A 24,852-nucleotide genomic window follows, 5' to 3' on the forward strand; every position below is an offset into this window, starting at 1 on the left:
GGTGGCTTACCATCAAACTATCTGGTTTTTGTTAGCTCTGGACTCAAAATTATCAACCCAGACAGGTCTGGGCCCTAACATTGCTCATGTCATCATCTAGAATGGTACACACTTATGCTGGTCAGCTGATTCATAGACGGGGTCTCCCATCCTAAGTACAGGGGAAGGAGTGAAATTATTTCCATAACCCCTCACATAATGCTCCAGGCTAGAGGGACGCAGAGCTGTGGAGCCATGTCACAGATGGCCATGTGGCACTGTACGGCTGGACTGCTTCTATCCATCAGTCTTGACTCGGGGTAAGAAAGCACTGGATAGGGCCCATGTCATTAGGTTTTTTAAAGTACAGTTTGCTTTTGACCTCGATTTTGCTTGACATTTTGGAAGAGACTCTTCATCTCCTCTTCCCCTCCCTCACTCCAAGAATAAGCCTAATCATTCTTAAGCCACCTCTGAGAGTACTGGCCCAAAAGAGCACTGCCATGAGATCAGTAACAGTCTCTGGAACCTCCGTCTGATGCCCCACCCTCCTCCAGGGTGTACGAACGGGTAGAAGAAAACTACTTGCATCCATTGTAATTGGACGGCTCAGTGAAGGCGAGACGTGTAGAGCAGCAAAACCACCATTGCAACAAAGGCAAAGAGCACTCCCATCGGTCCTGAAACTTTCCGTGCTCCTTTGCTGTACTCCCTCCTTCCACCCCACCCTGCCCAGCAACTGACCTACTTCCTGTCACTATAAATGAGCTGACATTTCCCAAATATTATAAAAAGGAAATCCTTTATAATCTTACTTTGTGGTTAGCATCTTTCATGCAGCATGATTTTTAAATCCACCCATGCTGTTGCATGTATAAGTGATCCCATGGGTTTAATTGATGAGTAGTACTCCATTGTATGGATGTGCCAAGATCCATTTATCCATTTACCTGTTAATGAACATTTGGGCTGTTGATGGTCGGGCTATTGCAAATAAATCTGCTATGAACGTTTATGCCCAAGTCTTTTTGTACACATGTATTTTCATTTCTCTTTGATAAATACATATGAGAGGAATAAGATGTTTAGTTGGTGTATATTTAACTATAGCATTTTTTACATTTCCACCAAGAAGTGAAAGAAAATTCTAGTTGCTACACATCTTCAACACTCAGTTATTATCAAACTTTAAAACTATCATTTCTTTGGAAGCAACCTATGGCCACTGATAAATGAATGGGCAAAGAAGATCTCTCATATGTATACAATGAAATGCTACTCAGCCATAAAAAAAGCCAAAAAAAACCTTGCCATTTGTGACAAGGATGGACCTGGGGGTATTATGCCAAGTGAAATCTGACAGTCAGAAAAAGACAAATATCATACAATTTCATTTATATGTGGAACCTAAAAAACAAATAAACAAACAAGCAAAACAGAAAAAGATTCATAAACACAGAAAACAGGCGGGTGGTTGCCATAGGGGAAAGGGATAGGGGGTAAGCAAAATAGATGAAAGGGATGAAGAGGTACAAACTTCTAATTATAAAATAAATTGGTCACAAGGATGAAAGTACAGAATAGGGAATATAGTCAATACTGCAATATCTACAGATGTAACTACACTTACTGTGATTGGCATTTTGTAATGTATATAATTGTTGAATCACTATTTTATACATCTGAAACCAATATAATATTGTATCCTATATTTCAACTAAAAAAGGAAATATCTTTTCTGAGTATGTAGCAGTATCTCATTGTGGTTCTAATTTGCATTTCCCTGATGACTAAGAATATTAAGCATTTTTTCATAAGCTTATTAGTCATTCTTGAATATTCTTTTGTGAAACATCTGCTCAAATCTTTTGTCTATCTTAAAATCTTTTGTTATTTTATTATTGAATTGTAGGAATCCTTTATGTATTCCAAAAACAAGTTTCTTGTCCAAAATATGTATTTGGAATATTTTTTCTTATCCCATGGATTGAATTTTTTGTTGTTTTAATGTTGTCTTTTGAAGAGCAAAGATTATTAATTTTGGAAGTCAAAATTATCAATTTTCCTTTTATGGTCCTTGCTTTCTAAGTTGGATATAAGAAATCTTTGCCTTTTTCAAGATTGCAAAAGAGTGCTTTCTTCTAGAAGTCTTAAAAGTTTTGTATTTAGGTCTATAATCCATTTTGACTTAATTATTGTGAATGGTGTAGTTGCAAATGTTAATTTTTATCCATTAATATATCCAGTTCTAGTGTATCACAGAGAAGGGACATAGCTGATCTCTGGCAACCTGCTGCACTGATGGACAGTGACTGCATTGGGGTATAGGTGGGGACTTGATAATATGGGTAAATGTAGTAACTACATTGTTTTTTCATGTGACACCTTCATAACAGTGTATATTAATCATACCTTAATAAAAATTAAAAAAAAAAAGATAGCCAGCTCTAACACCATTTGCTAAAAAATGAACAAAAACCTTTCTTTGCCTATTGAATTTCCTTGGTACCCTTGCTGAAAGTATAGGCATATTTCTGGGCCCTGTATTCTGCTCTACTCATCTGTATATCTATCTTTACGCCAATACCATACTGCTTTATTATTGTCATTCTAGAGTCTATTACAGTCTAAAGTTTTGATCAGTGTTGTCTAAAAATTAGGTAGTTTAAGTATTCCCCCTATGTTCTTTTAAAAATTGTTTTTGTAATTTTAGGTTCTTCATAGTAAGAAATGAATTTAGAATTAGCTTGTCGATTTTAATTTTTTAAAAAAGTCTGTTGTGGCTTTATTGGGATTGCACTGAATCTATATGTAAGTCTGGGGAGAACTTCCATCCAACAATATTAAATCTCCCAACCCATGAACATGGTATATCTTTCCATTTATTTAGATCTCCTTTAACTCATTCAGTTTTGTAGTTTTAAGTATATGTCTTGTATTTTGTTAAATTTATCCATAAGCCTTTCATATTTCTAATGTCATTATAAATGAAATCACATTTAAAATTTCAATTTCCAAGTGTTCATCGCTAATATACAGAAAAATACTGATTTTTGCATATTGACATTGTATCCTATGACCTTGCTAAGTTACTATATAGGAATTATTAGTTCTAGTACTTTTAAACTAGATTCCTTAAGATTTTCTCCAAACAGGATCATGTCAAATGCAAATAAAGACAATTTTCTTTTGCAATCTATGTACTTTAAAAAAAAATCTCCTTAATGCACTTTTTGGGGTAAGTTTAGTTAAAGGTTTAGTAATCTTACTGATCTTAGGATTTTCTCCAAACAGGATCATATCAAATGCAAATAAAGACAACTTTCCTTTCCAATCTATGTTCTTTTAAAAAAATCTCCTTACATGTGCATACAGTGAGACAACGAATTTGACTGGATCTGTACTGTTGGAACTCAACCAGGAGTTGGGAGGGGTGCAAGTTGTAGCACCCCAAAATCTCATGACTATAGACTATCTATGGTTAAAAGAACATATGGGATGTGAACAGATCCCAGAAATGGGCTGCTTTAATTTGTCTGATGGTTCAAGTACAGTTGGAAAATATCCATCATATCATAGATAAATTTTCACAAATGCCTAGGGTGCCTAAATGGTTTTCTTGGCTTCACTGGAGATGGCTGGTAATTATAGATTTGCTTTGTTTATGTCACCGTATTCCTATTATGTCAATATGTGTGTGCAAATTAGTTAGTAGTTTAAAACCTATACATACTTAAGGTACTATACAAGAAGATATGTCAAAGAAATAATCAATCCTCCCAAGTTTCCTTCATATGCTACATCTATAGCTTTTCTTCTTCCTTCCTAATTACAAACTTTAAATAGAATTCGTGCCTCATATCGAATTTACCGAGTATCATAATTCCTCCAGGTGGTAAAGATACCTCGAGACAAGTGCTGGGCATAGAAGCCACAGGGCATAAATCTGCAAAGAAGTAAAAAGCTAACCTTTGCAAACAATATGGCTTCTCTCTCACTTACCAACTTTACATTTCCCTGTATGGCCCCGGAAGATGACTGGTTAGCCAGAGACGGGTAAGATTCCTCAAGGGAGGAACAACCTAAGACAGGCACAGTCGCAGGGGGGCCATCAGGTGAGAATTTGGGGATCAACAGAGGTGAGGCTCAGAACCTCACCCCCCCTGCTTTGAGAGAAATCTTCTGCATCCGTGGATGTCTTGCTGCCCTTGTCTAGCCTGGATTAATACTTAGTCCATAGGCACACACCTGATCATCTGATCATCTACATTTGCCTTCTTACAGCACTAAACTATGTTTTCTACCTTTATCTTGCATCTACCTACCACTTCAGCATTTTATTAAAAATAAAAATAATAATAATAATAGGAGAAATGGGGGATCAACATATAAATCAAGTACAAAAATCAAATGAATATTCATATTTGACCTGATGGTTTATAGGTCATATTGCATGATCAAAACCGAAAGTTTCTGTGATGACTGCCCTTGTACTGTTCACCATGTAAGAATTTATTCACTCTGTAAGAATTCGTTCACCATGTAAGAACTTGTTCGTTATGCTTCAGAAGATTGGAGACTGACGAGAATTAGGCTTGAGATGGATTAATGATTGTACATTGAGCATTGACCCCCCTATACTGAATTTTATTGTTGTTAACAACCATTTGATCAATAAATATGAGAGATGCCCTCTCAAAAAAAAAAAAAAAAAAAAAAAAAAAAAAAATCTCCTTAATGCACTTTTTTGGGTAAGTTTAGTTACAGGTTTAGTAATCTTATTGATTTTTCTCTACTGTTTTGTCTGTTCTTACTGGTCACTCTTTCTATTGTTTCCTTTAACTCACCTTGGGTTTAATTCACTGTTCTTTTTTCTAGCTCCCCAAGGGAGAAACTTAGATAATTGATTTTAGACTTTTCTTCTGATTTCAAACTTTCTTGTTTTCACGTGTATACTCACTGCACCTTCCTGATGTTTTGATCCCTTTATTACAAACTGTTCCTTTTTGTCTCAAGTAATACTCATACTGAAGGGTACTGTCTGATATTAATATTGCCACTGAATCTATTTTATGTCTACTGTTTGCATATCTTTTTCCAGACTTCTACATTCAGTCTATTTGTGTCCTACTTAAGAAGTATGTTTTTACAGACAGGATATAGTTGGATCTTGCTTTTTTATTCAGTATGACAATCTCTACCTTTTAATTGGAGTGCTTAATCCCTTTTCAGTGAATGTAATTATTAAAATGGTATCATTTAAGTCTGCCATTCCTATTTATCTCATCTGTTTTTTGTTCCTTTGTTCCTTCTTCCATGCCTTCTTTCACATTAATAAGATACTTAGTACTATATTTAATTCCTCAATTAGTGCTGTAGCTCTAGCCCTTTGAATTATATTTTAATTATTGCTCAGTGTACATTTCCAATTTATCACAATCTACTTGAATATTAATTTCTAATTATGAAAGAAAAAATATAGGAACCCTACAATATAATTCCATTTAACCCCCTACCCATACTGTTACATCTGTATGTGTGATAAATCCATCATTACAGTGTTATTTTTGCTTTTAATATTATGCCTTTTAAAGATATTAAAAGGAATAAACCAACCTTTTATACCTACTGATATTTACCATTTCTTGTGCTCTTTTATTTCTCCCTACATAGCCTTTTGTATTTCTTTAATGCAGGTCTGGTGACAAAGTTTCTCAGAATTGTTTATCTGGAAATGTCTTCATGTTCATTGCTGAAGGGCAGTTTGCAACATACAGAATTCTCAATGGGTAGACTTTTTTCCTTCAGCATTTTGAATAAGTCACTCCAATATAGTCAGCTTTTATGCTTTCTGATGTGAAGTCAGCTGTTAATCTTATGTACATCCCTCTGTATGTAACACATTATTTTTCTCCAGCTGCTTTCAAGATTCTATCTTTGGCCTTCATCAGTTTAAATATGGTATGTCTAGGAGTAGCTTTCTCTGTGTTCATCCTAGTTTGGATTTATTGTGCTTCTTCAGTATCTACTTATTTTTACCAAATTTCAGAAGTTTTTGGAAACCACTGCTTCAAATTTCTCTCTGTCTCTTTCTATTGCTTTTCTCCTTCAGGGATTCCAATTTCCCATACACCGGATTATGGTATACCACAGGTCTCTGAGATTCTATTTCTCTTCAATTTTTTTCTACAAAGTTTTTGGTTAGGTAATTTCTACTGATCTATATTTCAGTTTGGTGAGTCTTTCTATTGCCATACCTAATCTTATGTTGAACCCACTCAATCTGAAAAATTTGGTTACTGTATTTTGCAGCTTAGGATTTCCATTTTTGTGGTTTCCATTTCTCTGCTGAGTCTGTGCATTCACTAATACTCTATGTTCTTTTAATAGTTCTGACAATGTTTTCCTTCAATTTTTTGAACATTTTAATAGCTTTAAAAAACTTGTGTAAAAAATAAACATCTGAACCATTTAAACTAAAACAGCTCTTCTAATTCATTTTGTGCTACTACAGCCAACATCTGGCTCCACCTGGAATCCGTTTCTATCGATGGCCTTACTTTCTGAGTAAAGATGTTGCTTTCCTTTTGCTTTGCATGTATTAACAGACACTAACTGGACTCTGTGGACACTAAACAGCAGTGATGTTGCATTCTGCTCAGTTCTGAAGGTAGTGATTTCTCACTGACCCCCTGGGATCGCCACACACACACACACAGCTTAACCTCTGCCGGGGATTTCTGAGAGTTTATATTCAGAGCGTAAGTTCCACTCCTGTAATTTCCAGCTACTAATCTCTGGTCTCTGGCGTCTTTAGCCAGTGAAGCTGAAGTTTTTCTCCCTCTCCCCTTCCCATTTTCTATAGCTATGGGAGTCAGACAAAGCCCTTGGGCTAGAAAGCCACAAGCTTCTAATTTTAACACTTCCCATTAGTTTTTTGAGATTAAACCTCTCCTGCAGTATGTCTGTTTTTGGACAACTCCTCTGTCTTTAAATATTTAATTTAAAAAATTTAGTTTTTTACAATTGTTACAGAATGAGAGTCCCTGCCACCAGTATCTCCTCTACCATTAGCAGAAATACTTTCCATAGAGTTTTCAACTGGTAAATGAGAAGGAGTGCAGTCAGAATCAACCAGGCATTAAGAGGAAGGATCTCAGGTCCCCGACATCTCTGAATCCTCAAGGTTTAGCATAGTACATGACACCTCGTAGATGTTCAATAAACGTGCTAAAAGAATGCCTGAAAACATGACTTGGGTTTACTTTAGGTTCTGTCAGTCCCTTATTACCATGTGACCTACTGCTGAATGTTTCTTAACCTCTAGGCAAAACTAACTTGCATGAAACAATTCTAGAACAAGGTTCCTGGAGTAATTTACTTTCAAAAGTCCAGCCAAAGGAAAGCAGTAGAGATGTCCAAAGTTTATTAATGAACATACTCACTGTAGCATTATTTACAATAGTAAAAAACTGGAAACAATCTCATTGCCCAAAAATATAGTAATTTTCATATTCTGACAGATGATAGACTACCATATGGCACAGAAAACATTCTAGAATAATGTTTTTATTGATATGAAGAAATGCTCTGTATATAAATGTTGAAGGAAAAGTATTCAGGATATAAAACAAGAAATAGCCAGAGCTGGGTTTGATCATCAGCTCTACTACTTAGTAGGTAAATTACTTATTTTGTGCAAGTTAACCTAAGATCCAGTTTTTTCATTTGTAAAATGTTAATGATAGGACCTTCCTCATGGGCTCGCTGATAGGATTAAGTGATACATAGTAATTGCTCAAAAAAAATTAATTTCACTTATACAGTAAGTTGTGAAATGTTAAGTAGTCATGAAAAATTACATTAAAATTAAATGTTTGACTTGTTGAATGTGGTTACATATTATGGTTATGATTTTACTTTGTCTTTTTGTTTTTTATCTTTTTTGTTTTGTCTTTTAAAGGTATATTTAAGTATATATGGCTGATGAATGATACGATGTTCGGTATTTATTTGAAAATAGATACTATACTTCAAGTAACTGTTTATTTAAAAGAATATTCCAGAGATAGATGAAACAAGAAAGAATGCTGATCACTGTTGAAGCTCACTGATAGATACATGGGGTTTCACTATGCTGTACTTCTTTAAAAACTTCTCCAAAGTAAAATGTTAACCAGAACAAAAACAGAAATATATGGCCAAGTAATAGTGATTATCCTTGGAGAGTGGGTTGATGGGTGGAGTTTGCCATATGAAAATATCTTGTTTTATAAGTGGGGGAGAGTTATTTCTTTCTCTCTCTTTCAATCCTCATGGGCAAAACCGAGAGATTTTAGCTTCAGCTCTGCCTCTCACTTGCTGTACAGCCTTAAACTGACCTTATCACCTCCCTGGGTCTCGGTTAATTTAACTGTGAAAACAGCCAGCAGGCTCTATAACCGCTATGACCCTTGCAGACCTACCACGGCTGCCTGGATGGCGCTGATGAAGACAGGGACTCGGAGGACCCAGCCAGCCTGGAACGGGTGGCTGGGGAAGGTCACAAGGATGAACCCAGGAAGCAGTGGGGCCTGAGTGGGCAGTGCGCGGTTGGGCCGGCAGGGAGTGCATTCCAGGAGGCGTACGCAGCGTGAGTACAGCCATTACTGGAGAAAGTCACAAGGTTGTGGCACTTGGTGTATACAGAGGCAGACACAGCTGGAGCAGGGGGGTTGGATTCGTAACGAAATGAGGAAGTTCAGTAAGTGGAGATCAGATGGTAGAAGGATGGAGGCGAGTACCGAGTGGCTGATTGTCATGTATTAGGAAAAGTTCACTAGAAGAGACCCTGGGTCGGGGCACCACTCAGAAGAACCCAGGTGAGGGCAGGCTGGGAGCCTCTTGCACTGCCCTGCACATTTCTGGCCAAAAACACCAGAAAAATAGTGGGAACACCAAAACAACAGAGCTGAATGAAGCCATGTGGCGTGGAGGTGGCAGAGGCGCACACACTGTCCCAGAGCCTCTTGCAAGTCACGTGAGGTTGCCGGCTGGCACAGAGGCTGCTTTGTTCTAGTTCGCGGGGCCACATTCTTGGGCCTCCCGGACGCCAAATGCCACTAGCTTTATAATGGCTCTCTGCTGAATAAAAGCTTTTATAAATCAAATGAATTTACTTTAAATTTACATTGAATGTTTACTTGCTGGCTGGAGCAATTTTGTCACTGTTAATCATTAACTTTTGGACTAAACAACCTGTATTTCTGCCACCTGATTAATAATTCTTCTGATGTTATGAGCAGCCAAGTACATATCAAGACCACAAGGCACACACATTCCCCAAGGTCAGGCAAATCTCCTCCATGTGGTAATGGGGAGACATGGCCTTCAACCCTGAGGCTAGATGAGGGGGCACTCCCACTAGGAAGCTCCTGCAGCCCAGCCCTCCACCATGTCACAGATTTTTGAGACTGATCACACACAACACTGTGATTAGCCACCATCCCTTGTATACCTACCATGTGCCAGGCACTTACAAACAGTCTTTCTGGTCTGCAGGACAACCTATGAGGTAGGAGTACTTATTATCCTAAAAAATGAAGAATCATGAGGCTCAGAGAAGTGAGCTGTTAGCCGGTGGTGGCACACACAGCCAGTATGACACCTGATTATGCTCTGGTTTCCTAACCAGAATCCACCTTCCCTCTCAGCCTTACTAACAGAAGCCCAGTTTTGTTAGGGGCAGCCATATGCTTAACTAAAGTATACATTTCCAAAACTGCCTTAACCTCCTGTTAAGTGACATAAAAAGTGACTAGGTTCTGGCCAGTGAGGTTATGGGGAAAAGCTTCTTAAGGAGTGAGAGCTAGAGCAGCCTGATTTGCTGTTCCTCCCATGTTTCTTACGTGGAATACTGAGTGGGGAGGGGCCACGCAGTCGGCTCGGATATGGAAGCCTCCCCTTAAGGAAGGCAGAACCGTGAGGGAGGAGCCTGGGCCCTTGACGTCACTGCAGCACCGCCATGCTGGCCACACCCCACCATCCTCCAGCCTTCATTCCACCTATGGGTATCAAGCTCAGTAGCTGGGGATCTGTTACCAGCAGCTTATTAATTCAATTTCCAAATCATACTCAGAGCAAGCTGCCGGAAGTTAAATACAGAGTCTATCCGACTCCTGCTGGGCATCCAGGGCTATGCTAGATGCTGGGGGTGAGGAGAGGGTGTGGGAGAACGGTGCCAAGGGAAGACAAACTCCCTATAGTTTCCCACAACTACAAGAAAGATGTTAAGAACACTTATAAAAAATAAAATTGCCGCACTAAAAAAGAAGTCAATTATTTAAAATTATAAATTGGAAAAAACGTAATTATGAGAAATATTTCTCTTCCACACATACTACCAATCAATAAACAGGTTGACGAGACAGAAACAGTTTAAGAAGGAGCCGCAAACAGGCTGCATGCGAACACGAGACTCAGAACTTAGCATCATTCTTCCGGGACCCAATCCAGGAAATCAGGCACAGAGTTGAGGTTCTAGGCAGTAACGATTCATTAGTCACAACCTGGGGCCCCTTAAGGACCCACTCCTCACCAAATAAATTACATCTCTGGCTGGGGCTTATGCAGCAGTATTTTTCAATATTCGCCGAGGTGCAAAACCACTGGATACAGGGAAAAGAGGACCAAATAACTGCTCCAGTCCTTCCACAGCACTATTATGGTATCTGCCTACACAGCACTTGGTCAGGGGTAAGGAACGCCATCACAGAATACAGTAAAATGGTCATGAAGCACATTCTAAGATGACAGCCAATAAATGGCCCACGACAATATACGTAACAGCAAACAGTATCTAGGTAGGAAACTGTTCAGTGTGATATTACAGGTGTTAAGTAAATGACATTTGTGATCCTCAACATTTTTCACACATAGTACATAGAGAAAATGCTAAGATTTGCACTGCACACTAGGATAAAGGGAGAAGGTTGGTAAGTGGAGATCAGACGGTAGAAGGATGGCGGCAATGGAAGAAGGTTAGTAGGGAAATGACCCCTCAGTACACCTGCAGCCCCAGACCCCTACACAGCAGCCAGGAAGCTCTGCTTCGCACCCAGAACATTCTGATGCAGCAAACTGAGCAGGACGTCCAGATGGCGCTGCTCTGGGGTTCTCTGGCTTGTCTTTCACCCCAGAGAGCAGGCCTTGCCTACCTGTCTGCCAAATGCTCTCCTGCAAATCTACTGGGACTGCAGAGTCCTGTGTGAGCCCAGGACTTGGTCCACATATACTAAGTCGCCCAGGGAGGACTGAAAAGATGCATTTTGGTCTTTCTGTACTGTACTAGACTTTGCAACCCATTTTAATAGGAAACCAGTCCAATCTGAGACACTTAGTAAGAGCTCCCTCACAATACCACAGCTTGCTGCCGCTGCTTAAAACAGAAGAACAGGTACCAGTTTCTTTTATTGTCATGTACTTATTACCACAATTAAGAATACAGACCAAACTATTATGTGGACAAACAGATGTTTTTTGTTTTTTAGCAGCAATAATAATAGAAATAATATACAGTAGTGGCAGGGTTGGAAATATAAATGCAGTTTAAATTTTTCTAGAAAGAAAGATGGTGATATAAATTAAAAACTGTAAAAATACGTTTACAATTTGTTCTAGTAATTCCATTTCTAAAATGTATTCTAAGGAAATCAGTGATAGCCATAAAGACTTATGCAGTAGTATGGTCACTGCCCGTGTTAAACAAGGAAGCCTTTAGGCTGAGGTGCTTCTAATGCCTTGTCAGCCTAGTGATAAGCAAACCAAGAGCTGAGCCTGCAAAGCCTCAAGGTTAAGAAATCAAAACCTATGGACAAGGAATCACAAGCAGCCGCTAGGCTTTCCCAAATAAGGCAACTGCTTAAGTTATAACCAGTTGATGTCCTTGCTGTGCTTCTCTGTTCTCGTAAGTCTTAGCAGCTCCTGTTGGTGAGGTGCTGTTCCTGATCACATCTGGTTTGGTGCTGCCCCGTTTCAGCTGATTTTGGTCAAATGAATTCTTAAAATTTTTTGAACATGCCTCAGTTTATCTTTTAACACGAGTTGTTTACAATAAATCACTGACCATCTGTTTGTACCATTTCACTCATTCATCAGATATTTTTGAGAGTTTACGGTTCAGTCCCATAAAATAGTGACTAGAACAAAGCCACTACTCATGGGGCTTGAATCTAAAGGAGACACAAATAATATTTAGTAACAAACTGGACAAGTGCTAATGAAGTGTGTAACGGAAGACAGCAAAACAGAGGGATTTGAGTTTAGACAGGGAAATGGGAAAAGGCTTTTCTGAATCCATGACATTAAGACAAGCCTTCAAAGAAGAGTGGGCACTGTCCAGGCAAGGAGAGGTCAGTGTTGGGAAGTCAGAAAAGGCCATAAAGCCGCCAGGGCCAGAGCACCAACTGCAGGAAAAAGATGTGACCCGAGGCTGCTGGGTGGGCCCTGCCACAGGTCACGACTTCACCCCAAGTACAGTGCGAAAGGTTTCCAGAAGGGAAGTGACAGTATCTTTTCCTTTTTAAAATAATCACTCACAGGGTTCATAGCGTCTGTGATGGTGGAATCAGACTCCTGACGTAGACAGTGTTTCGTGATCCCTTTGTTTCCATGTCACCCTTGGCACATCCTTCCTCACTTCCCTTCATTTCCATTAATTAGAAATATTTCGGCCACTTTTGTACCAACACGTTCAGAGTGGTCATATCTGGGCTGGTAAAATTAAAGGCAATTATTTTTTTTCTTATTTTACTTCCCTTTATTTTCCAAACTTCCACACAGTATGAGCGCATACTATTAGCTAATAGGGGGTGGTCTGTGGGGGTGGGTGTCACGACGCAAAGGTATGATTTGCCTGTGTCGTCAAAGCCATTTAAACCCTACTTTAAAAAAGCATAGTTCATCTTCTGGCAGGGCTAAATTTAATTTGAGTCAAAAAAAAAGAAGAAGAAGAAGGGGTAAAAGGCAAGAACTGCTGCTGCACCCCAGGCCACTGCGGTGCAGCTTCCTGTCCCTTTACCGACACCCCATCCCGAGGGCTGCTTCTCTCGGTCTCCTCTCAGGAGGATTTCAGGGCAGTCCTAGGCGTGCAGTGACACTGAAGGGTGGTTCCCTGTTCAGAGGAAGGGAGAAGGAGCAAAGGTACATTTTACCTCAATTACTTTTATCTTTTTCACTGGTGAAATACCCAATTCAGGTGAGGGTTCCATTGTGGAACAGTAATACGGTCATCTATGTAATGCTCTCATTTCTCATCTGTCACCACTTCAGCAGATGCCGCCTGAGCACAGCCCCCCGAGAGGCTGTGCAGGACGCCTTCGGGACGCACAGGGATACTCACAGGTCTAGGCACTGAGAGAAGCTACAGACAACAGGCAAATAGGACAAAAGCACACCAATCTGACAATGCGAGGCCTGAGGCATTAAGCACTAAGTGATTATGGAAGTTGGAATAGGACCAGCTCAAATCCAGGAGGAAGAATCTAGAAGATCCTGTGATCAAAAATGATTTGAGTTGAACCATAACAAATGTTCGAATCCACACAGGGGAAGATGGGAGATGACATTACTAGCTAACAAAATATATGTTGAAAGAGCCCCCAAATAAGCAAGGGGTAAGTGTGCTGGAGAGCAGGGCACACTGCAGCCTAAGGCACAGGTGGAGGCGGGTGAGCTCCTCTGCAGGAGGCTGCGGGGGAGGGAGGGCTGGCCTGGGTGTGAGAGGGCTATGGCACTGGGAGGGGCTGATCAAACGCTGCCCGTGGACGTTAGGGCAGGGGATGGATGCCTCGCTGGACAGGGGGCCGAGGAGGAAAAGAAGTCACAGAGAAGGCCACACAGGATGGCACACCTGTCAGCAAGCACAGACCCAGAGTGGCAGAGCAAGGGCCCACAATGAGGCCAGGAGCAAACGCCTGCAGGAAGTGAATGCTGGGTGTCCGCACTGAGGGGGCACTCAAGTCTTCCTCTCGAGTGCATGCAACCTGCATGTCTAACCAACACCTGCTGGAGATGCAAGGTCCTTAAGAGCTGGGGGTAGGGAGCAGGCGAGAGCTTGAGCCACCTGCCTGACACCTGCCCCCAAGCTGTCGTTTCCTCTGAAACACTGGGATGACAACTGGAATCCATCTCAAATGATTGCTGTGTAGTTCCAGTGAGGTATCTGAGCAAGTGCCTAGAACAGCCCCTGGCACACAAGGCTGCTGCAGGCACCAGTTGCTGTCCTTCCTGTGAGATGCACATGCCCCACACACCATGCCATCTGCAGTGCTCTCATTTGGCAGAGGACCTGGGTCAAGGAATAAGTTGTATGACTAAAGTTAAGAAATTTCATTTTTCTGTACTTTTTGCTTGAGAATGCAAAGAATTCACCCTCTTTTCCAACTAGCCAGATCCCCCCTGATCTGGTATTGGGATCATTATTCTCAGGAAGTCTGCCACTGAGTGCACATCCTGACTATTGGCTTTTTTTTTTTAGGCCAAATTTGGTATAATAAGTCAACTTTTTTGTTTACATTTTTCCTACCCTCATTCTATTAAAGATTTAAGTCAGTAAAACACATACAATAAAGTGAAGAAAAACTGGATTAAGTCAGGATTAGGAAAATTGTAACAGAGAAAATTACTGACACAGAAATTCAGGACGAGGGGGAATACAGCTTTGCCAGGCCAGAGCCCTGGAGTCTTCAAAGCTGACGCAGATTGGTGCCCCTCACAGCGGATCAGCGAGGAGGCTCAGCAACAGCAAAGGTTTCTGTCTGCACAGAAGAAGCAGGTGCCAATTTCTCAAGGGAAGCAAAAACATTTTCTAGTACTCACATTTGAAAGGCATTTCTCACATGATGTGATAACATGCTGGGCTGTCTGTCCTAAGGGGCCCAAGAACCATGGGTGACCCTAGGCAACTACTGAACAGGAGCCCTGCTCTCACAAGGCCCCCAGGCCGGCCCGCCAGGGCCCTCTGCGCAGCCCTGAGTGCCGCGAGCCTGTCCCCCAACACTATCACCACACCTGCTAACTCAGCACAATGCAGCAAGAACACAAGTCACACACTTCCAGAAAGGTAGAACAATCACACCTATTAACACCACTGCAAATTAGTGGTTTTTAAAACTTTGTCCAGAAGAAAGAGGGAAAACCTCATAATATGGTCATTTGAAAAAATAAGTAAGTCACGGGAATGAGAAGCACAGTATAGGGAATATAGTACATGATACAGTATTATCTTTGGTGACAGCTGGTAACTACGCTTATCACGGTGAACACTTTGAAATGCATGTAATTGTTCAGTCACTATGTTCTACACCTGAAACTAATGTAACATGGCATATCAACTGTAGTTTAAAGTAAAAAGGTTAAAAGAAGAGATGAAACTAAATTTTATAAGGATTATAAAGTAAAAGCTAAATTTAAAATATGTCAGTAAGAAAAGTATCCACTGATATAAAATATGACACTCACAATAAAAACTATTGGCCTTGGTTTTTTTTCCCTAGAAATTTTCATAAGCCTTTAGTAATTTATGCACAAAAGACTTACAGGCATTGTATCACTTGACATACATGTTATATCATTAAACAAAAAATACTTAAAAGTCTTTTGCTTTTTCCATATATTTCCACTTAAAAATATTTTAATTAAAAATATACTTACCCATGCAAGTTACATGGGTGTAATCTGCTGGGTGAAATTTACTGAGCTATATGCTTAAGAATCATGTACTTTTCTTATATAAATTTTATTTTAATAACAAATTTAAAAGAAAACACTCACCTATAAACACTCAAGTATTTTCAATACGTCTTAGATCAAATAAAATGGGGAAAAAAATACAGTTGTGTGCACATGCAACAGATAAATACTGCACAGATAAGTGTATATCACCACTAAATATCTGCAAGGCCTTGGGAAAATGTGGAGTTTATTGCCATTCTGAAGAATATAAGGTTAAAAATGAAATTTAAACTCAAAATGCTAGAGGACAAAACTGAATCTAAATTGAAAACAATACAATAGGAGACAAAGGGGAAAAGCTGCAACAACAGGAATTCTCTGTACCTGTTATATTGGAATTCTAATAATCTGCTTTATCCAAGACACACAAACTCTAGAAGTACTGTTAATCTTTTTCTCTCACATTATTTGGGTTCACATGATTTGCCAACTAGAATTTTCTGAAAGCAAATATACCCTCTATCCAGACCAAAAAAAGTCTGTGTTTGAAAGCAAAAGGCGAAGGCAGAGCTGTTTTAAGTGATAAAGTAACACTATACAACAAACTGATGGGATTATTTCAGAAGCATGAAATATGGTAAATAAGGTCCTTTGTGCTAGCAATTAACATAAATTCAATGTCGATGGGAACTTTATTGGTGCCATGATCCTTAATTTTACTGTATTTTTATTTCACTGTATTAGAAACAGCACCAGTTTCATTATTTCTCACACTGTAATTATCACTAATGGATTTTACCATAATGAGATCCCACCTGTATTTTGGATTATTTGCTTGACTTGTTTCTTTTTATCACAGCTGAAACACAACTGCAAAGAACACCCCAGCTCTGATTACCTCTTTTGTTTGCAAGTGATTTATAGGAGATTTTAAGCTGTTGGGTTTCAAGTCGCTGCAATCTTATTCCAGTATTTCTCCAGATTGCTCCTTTCTACTTTCAAAACTATCAAGTTCTGTTTGTCAGGGGATAGCACTTGGCAGCATATTAAACTTCATACTTTCATAATGAAAAAGGTCATGGCTTTGCTGTCAGCTTCCACTGCTAAAACACTTCACCACATCATTCAGGACCCTGTGCTTTACGAAAGCAACTCTCAACATAATAATGCTTGCTATACACAAGTTAATCCCAGTATATCCCAAAGTGTCAAGGAAGCACCCTACTAAATAGCATGATTAGTTTCACAAACATATCAACCGAGAAATTAAATTGTCCAGTTGAGTTCTATAGTCATAAACTACAAGTGGGTTGAGATTGCCTTTGGAAATAAAGAAGGCATTGTTAGCCTTTTCCTGTGACTATGATACCAGGAGTATGAAATTAGGTCATTTCTAGAAACTAAAAGCAGCCAAGACATCCTGATGTGCTTTGAGCATGAAATCTTAACTAATTTTCCAAGGTAGAAAAAAAAACTAGTTTATTTCCATGCAACTGTGACTGTTAAGATGATAGTAATGAAGCACCAGTTTTCAGAAGTCATTTTATAAGGCAATCACATACTTTTTACTCTTACATTTTTACCAGGTTGGACACTAATTCCATTTTGTATGATCCTGCCCCTCAACATGGATTTTATTCAGCTTTCTGAACTGCTATAGGGTCATAAATGTATAAGCTATAAATTGTGTATTTATGGATAATTGGTGCCACCTGCATTAATATGTTCTTGATTCTTTAACAACTGAGAAGTTAATACTGTGCTGACACCATTTTGATGATTTCTCAATCTTTTTATTTTTTAGTCTTTCTCATTTGCTTAATTGTCTATTATGACAGCACATATACTGTCAGCAGCAGTATACTTTTTAAAATAGCAGTAAACACTCAAGGAAGAGCCAATTCATGTTAATTAACCTTCCCCTTAACTAACTAAAAAAATGTACACCTCAAAAACAAGTTAAGGTAAGCAGCCCTTCCCTACTATGACAGCGCAGAATAAACCCAAATAAACTCAAGAAAGGACTAAATGTGAAAGCCCTTTTCATCTTCACAAAGACAAAACAGAAAATACACATGGTGCAATTTTAGGAGAGTTCAGATATTTCTGGATCTTGCCTAGAAAGGAGAAACAGCTAAAAAGGTCCTTTTGGAAAGAAGATGGAAAACAGTTCATGACACATTTAAAGGGCTTGGGTCTTTAACCTAGAAACATTCCTCTGAGCAGTGAGTCACCAGTTAAAAGCCTTCAAGCAGCAAGCAAAGGATCCTTGACTGTCTCAACTGTACTCCAAATGGACCACTTACTGTACAGACCACCACAGGAAGCCTCGAGGGAGGGCAGACCTACCTGGTCACATCCCGCATTCACCAACTCCTGCAGCATTTGTCGGTTTACTTCTGCAGCCGCGGAAGTGCCTGATTCATTGGCAAAAGGCAACAAGGAGTATCTGATTTCTCTCAAAGCTTTCTGGTAAGGCCCGAACTTTGGGGTGGTTCTCATCTGCTGCTGCCTGGCAGCATCCTTGCCCCCCAGGACTTTGGCGTCCAGGGAAGTGCTGTGGTTTGGTCCCACAGGCAGCCCCGGAGCAGAAGACTTGGATGGCTGCTTCAACCCCTCGCGGATCTCCTGCAGTCGCTGCCGGCTATTTCCAGAATAAGTTGTGGCAGGAAAAGTCTTTGGCCTCATTGTTAGTCCAGTTTCCTTTTAGCATAAATACGACCTTCTTAACATGTTTTATTAAAGAAAAAATCTGTCAACAGTATCAGTCAGTTGTAAACATACTTTCAAAACAATTTCCTTCTGAAAAATTCCTTTCCTTCAATTTTTGTTGTTCCTATAGAGAACCTAAAATTTTCCAGAATCTTCATTTTGAAGATCATCACCATCTGAAAAAGAAAATGGAAAGAAAATGTTCATTTGCAGTTTACACATGTCAATACTTTTCAGAAATGGACAAAGATCTTGACAATATCCACTTGGGATAATTAGAGAAAACACATTGCCTCTCAAAAACGGTAAGAACACTGTTCAACTGGTTAAAGCGCCTGACATCTAGGGTTGTCCCAAGATGCCTCTTGTGATATGTAATCTGCAATAAAGTCAATCTCCACAAGCTAATGTTGACTAATATTCAACTCAGGGCAAGAACAATGGTATTAATTGATGGCTCATTTAAAATACTTCATTATAATATAATTTCATTTTGAAATCCACAGTTTGAGTATTTATAGTTAAACTTTCTAGATTAGGATTAAAGATGATGGTGTGGGAGGTGACACAGAGGCTTCCTCCTAAAACCGCATATAATACAAAAATATTAATACAAATAACCCTGAGAGAGCAACAGGAAAGAGGACTGCGCTAGACTGCATACACCTGGCGAAAACAGCAGACCTCATGGAAAAGGATACCGTACCAAAGCTGTGGCCTGTGGGGACCCAAGCCCTTCCCCCACCCCAGCTCACTGGCGGAAGAGAAACTGAGCAGACAGGGAGTGGAAGGCTTGGGGGAGTAGAGCTATTGGACCCTAGAGGGCGCCATATACAAATATGAAATGCCAAAGGAACCTGGTTCAAAGTAAAATTAATATAACCTCTGAGAAAGATGACATGGACCACATGACTCTTCCTGAAAGGGAATTCAAAATAAAAATTATTAACATGCTAATGGAGGTACGGAAAGATATCCAAGAACTCAGGAATGAATTCCGGTCAGAGATCCAATCACTGAAGAGCACAATGGAGGGTATTAAAAGCAGATTGGATATGGTGGAGGAGATGATAAATGAAATAGAAACTAGAAAAGAGGAATACAAAGAAGCTGAGACACAGAGAGAAAAAAGGATGTCTAAGAATGAAAGAATATTGAGAGAACTGTGTGACCAATCCAAATGGAACAATATTCGCATCATAGGGGTACCAGAGGAAGAAGACAGAGAGAAAGGGATAGAAAGTGTCTTCGAGGAGGTAATTGCTGAAAACTTCCCCAATCTGGGGAAGGAGATAGTCTCTCAGGCCATGGAGATCCACAGATCTCCCAACACAGGGGAACCAAGAAAGACCACACCAAGACATATAGTAATTAAAATGGCAAAGATCAAGGATAAGGACAGACTACTAAAAGCAGCCAGAGAGAGAAATAAGATCACATACAAAGGAAAGCCCATCAGGCTATCATCAGACTTCTGAGCAGAAATCTTACAGGCCAGAAGGGAGTGGCATGATGTATTTAATGCAATGAAGCAGAAGGGCCTTGAACTAAGATTACTTTACCTGGCAAGATTATCATTTAAACTTGAAGAAGGGATTTAACAATTTCCAGATAAGCAAAAGCTGAGAGAATTTACCTCCCACAAACCATCTCTACAGTCTATTTTGGAGGGACTGCTATAGATGGAAGTGTTCCTAAAGTTTAATAGCTGTCACCAGAGGTAATAAAACCACAGCAAAGAAAGTAGAACAGCTAATTACTAAACAAATGCAAAATTAAATTAACTATCCCCAAAGTCAATCAAGGGATAGACAAACAGTACAGAATGATACCTAATACATAAAGAATGGAGGAGGAAGAAAAAGGAGGAGAAAAAGAAAAGAACCTTTAGATTGTGTTTGTAATAGCATATCAAGTGAGTTAAGTTAAATTCTTAGACAGTAAGGAAGTTAACCTTGAACCTTTGGTAACCAAGAATATAAAGTCTGCAATGGCAATAAGTACATACCTATCGATAATCACTCTAAATGAAAACAGTCTGAATGCATCAATCAAAAGACATAGAGTCACTGAATGGATAAAAAAATGAGACCCATCTATATGCTGCCTACAAGAGACTCACTTTAAACCCAAAGACATACACAGACTAAAAGTGAAGTGATGGAAAAAGATATTTCATGCAATTAACAGAGAGAGAAAAGCAGGAGTTGCAGTACTTGTATCAGACAAAATAGACTTCAAAACAAAGAAAGACACAAGAGACAAAAAAAGACATTACATAATGATAAAGGGGTCAATACAACAAGAAGATATAACCATTATAAATATCTGTGCTCCCAACACAGGCGCACATACATGTGTGAAACAAATACTAACTGAATTAAAAGGGGAAAGAGAATGTAATGCATTCATTCTAGGAGACTTCAACACTACACTCACTCTGAAGGACAGATCAACCACACAGAAAATAAGTAAGGACACACAGACACTGAACAACACATTAGACCAGATGGATCTAACAGACATCTACAGAACTCTACACCCAAAAGCAACAGGATACACATTCTTCTCAAGTGCACATGGAACATTTTCAAGAATAGATCATATACTAGGTCACAAAAAGAGTCTCAGTAAATTCAAAAAGATTGAAATTATACCAACAGCTTCTCAGACCACAAAGGTATGAAACTAGAAATAAATTACACAAAGAAAATGAAAAATCCCACAAACACATGCAGACTTCACAGCAGGTTCCTAAATAACCAATGGATCAATGACCAAAATAAAAACAGAGATCAAGCAATATATGGAGACAAATGACAACAGTAATTCAACACCACAAAATCTGTAGGATGCAGCCAAGGCCGTGCTAGGAGGAAAGTATATTGCAATACAGGCCTACCTCAGGAAAGAACAATCCCATATAAGCAGTCTCAACACACAATTAATGAAACTACAAAAAGAAGAACAGATGAGGCCCAAAGTCAGTAGAAGGAGGGACATAATAAAGATTAGAGCAGAAATAAATAAAATTGAGAAGAACAAAACAATAGAAAGAATCAGTGAAAGTAAGGGCTGGTTTTTCAAGAAAATAAACAAAATAAATAAAACCCTAGCCAGACTTATCAAGAAAAAAACAGAGTCTATTCACATAAACAGAATCAAAAATGAGAAAGGAAAAATCACTATGGGCACCACAGAAATATAAAGAATTATTAGAGAATATTATGAAAAATTATATGGTCACAACCTGGATAACTGAAAAGAAATAACATTCTAGAAAAATACAACCTTCCAAGTCTGACCAAGGAAGAAACAGAAAATCTGAACAGACCAATTACCAGCAACAAAATTGAACTGGTAATCAAAAAAATACCTAAGAACAAAATGCCTGAACCAGATGGCTTTACCGCTGAATTTTATCAAACATTTAGTGAAGACCTAATACTCATCCTCCTTAAAGTTTTCCAAAGGGTAGAAGAAGAGGGAATACCTCCAAACTCATTCTATCAGGCCAGTATCACTCTAACGCCAAAACCAGGCAAAGACACCACAAAAAAAGAAAATTACAGACCAATATCCCTGACAAACATAGATGCAAAAATACTCATCAAAATATTAGCAAACCAAATTTTAAAATACATAAAAAATAACATCCATCATGATCAAGTAGGATTTATTCTAGGGATGCAAGGATGGTACAACATTCGAAAATCCTTCAACATCATCCACCACATCAATCAAAAGAAGGACAAAAACCACATGATCATCTCCATAGGCACTGAAAAAGCATTTGATGAAATTCAACATCCATTCATGATAAAAACTCTCAACAAAATGGGTATAGAGGGCATGTACCTCAACATAATAAAGGCCATATATGACAAACCCACAGTCAACATTATACTTAACAGTGAGAAGCTGAAAGCTTTTCCTTTAAGATGGGGAACAAGACAAGGATGCCCACTTTCCCCACTTTTATTCAACATAGTATTGGCAGTCCTAGCCACAGCAATCAGACAACACAAAGAAATAAAAGGCATAGAGATTAGCAAGGAAAAAGTTAAACTGTCCCTGTTTGTAGATGACATGATATTGTACATGAGAAAACCTAAAGAATCCACTCCAAAACTACTAGATCTAATATCTGAATTCAGCAAAGTTGCAGGATACAAAATTAATACACAGAAATCTGTGGCATTCATATACACTAACAATGAACTAGCAGAGAGAGAAATCAGGAAAACAATTCCATTCACAACTGCATCAAAAAGAATAAAATACCTAGGAATAAACCTAACCCAGGAGGTGAAAGACCTATACTCTGAAAACTATAAGACACTCATGAGAGAAATTAAAGAAAATATTAATAAATGGAAACACATCCCATGCTCATGGATAGGAAGCATTAATATTGTCAAAATGGCCATCCTGCCTAAAGCAATCTACAGATTCAATGCAATTCCTATCAAAATACCAACAGCATTCTTCAACGAACCAGAGAAAAATCATTCTAAAATTCATATGGAACCACAAAAGACGCTGAATAGAAATCCTGAGAAGGAAGAATAAAGCAGGGGGGATTATGCTCCCCAACTTCAAGCTCTACTACAAAGCCACAGGAATCAGGACAATTTGGTACTGGCACAAGAACAGACCCATAGACCAATGGAACAGACTAGAGAGCCCTGATATAAACCCAACCATATATCGTCAATTAATATATGATAAAGGAGCCATGGACATACAATGGGGAAATGACAGCCTCTTCAACAGCTGGTGTTGGCAAAACTGGACAGCTACATGCAAGAGAATGAAACTGGATTATTGTTTAACCCCATACACAAAAGTAAACTCAAAATGGATCAAAGACCTGAATGTAAGTCATGAAACCATAAAACTCTTAGAAGACAACATAGGCAAAAATCTTCTGAATATAACCATGAGCAACTTCTTCCTGAACGCATCTCCTTGAGCAAGGGAAACAAAAGCAAAAATGAACTCATGGGACGACATCAAACTCAAAAGTTTCTGTACAGCAAAGGACACCATCAACAGAACAAAAAGGCATCCTACAGTATGGGAGAATATATTTGTAAATGACATATCCGACAAGGGGTTATCATCCAAAATATATAAAGAACTTAGATGCCTCAACACCCAAAAAGCAAATAACCTGATTAACAAATGGGCAGAGGATATGAAGAGACAGTTCTCTAAAGAAGAAATTCAGATGGCCAACAGACACATAAAAAGATGCTCCACATCCTACTAATCATCAGGGAAATGCAAATTAAAACCACAATGAGATATCACCTCATACCAGTAAGGATGGCCACCATCCAAAAGACTAAGAACAACAAATGCTGGCAAGGAAGCCGAGAGAGGGGAACACTCCTACACTGCTGGTGGGAATGTAAGCTAATTCAACCATTGTGGAAAGCAATGCGGAGGTTCCTCAAAAAACTAAAAATAGAAATACCATTTTACCCTGGAATCCCACTCCTTGGAATTTACCCAAAGAATACAACTTCTCATATTCAAAAAGACATATGCACCCCTATGTTTATCGCAGCACTTTATACAATAGCCAAGATATGGAAGCAACCTAAGTGTCCATCAGTAGATGAATGGATAAAGAAGATGTGGTACATACATAAAATGGAATACTATTCAGCCATAAGAAAGAAACAAATCCTACCATTTGCAACAACATGGATGGAGCTGGAGGACATTATGCTCAGTGAAATAAGCCAGATGGAGAAAGACAAGTGCTAAATGATTTCCCTCATATGTGGAGTATAACAATGAAGCAAAACTGAAGGAGCGAAACAGCAGCAGACTCAGAGACTCCAAGAAGGGACTAGTGGTTACCAAAGGGGGAGGGGGGGGGGGGGGCGGGTGGGGAGGGAGGGAGAAGGGGATTGAGGGGTACTGTGTTTAGTACACATGGTGTGGGGGATCACAGGGAGAACAGTGTAGCACAGAGAAGGCACATAGTGGATCTGTGGCATCTAGCTGCACTGATGGACAGTGACTGCATTGGGGTGTGGGTGGGGACTCGATAATATGGGTAAATGTAGTAACCACATTGTTTTTTCATGTGAAACCTTCATAAGAGTGTATATCAATTATACCTTAATAAAAATTTAAAAAAAAAAGATTGGAAGCCATCCTATAAAATGTCCATCAAGTCTTTCTCCATTTTATCAAAACATGTCAGTATCATTCATTTTGCCCTCATCAGCTCTCTGAAAAAAGTCTTTTCTCCTATGTATTCTTTTTCTTCAAATACTCTCTGCAAATATTTACTGACCTCATATTCCTGGTACTGTCATGGGCACTGGGACACAAGCAGGAATAAGACACAGTTCCTACCCTGAGGACCTCACAGTCTTATGGGGGAAAGAACTGAGGGAGAAGCAAGTGAGAGAAAATAAACATCCAACT

The 24,852-nt window shown here is 39.1% G+C and overlaps 1 protein-coding gene across 1 annotated transcript in view; it reads right to left on the reverse strand.

Annotated features, from left to right (window-relative positions):
* Window positions 1-24,852, reverse strand: part of LATS2 (large tumor suppressor kinase 2) — a 105,176-nt gene that overhangs the window by 56,896 nt on the left and 23,428 nt on the right. Inside the window, exon 2 of the mRNA XM_037027306.2 lies at window positions 18,040-18,578. Within this exon, the coding sequence (XP_036883201.2) occupies window positions 18,040-18,378 (339 nt within the window). The 5' untranslated portion in view covers window positions 18,379-18,578. The remainder of the gene's footprint in view (window positions 1-18,039; window positions 18,579-24,852) is intronic.

This window comes from Manis javanica, chromosome 1 (assembly GCF_040802235.1).
Source record: "Manis javanica isolate MJ-LG chromosome 1, MJ_LKY, whole genome shotgun sequence".
Classification (NCBI taxonomy): Eukaryota; Metazoa; Chordata; class Mammalia; order Pholidota; family Manidae; genus Manis; species Manis javanica.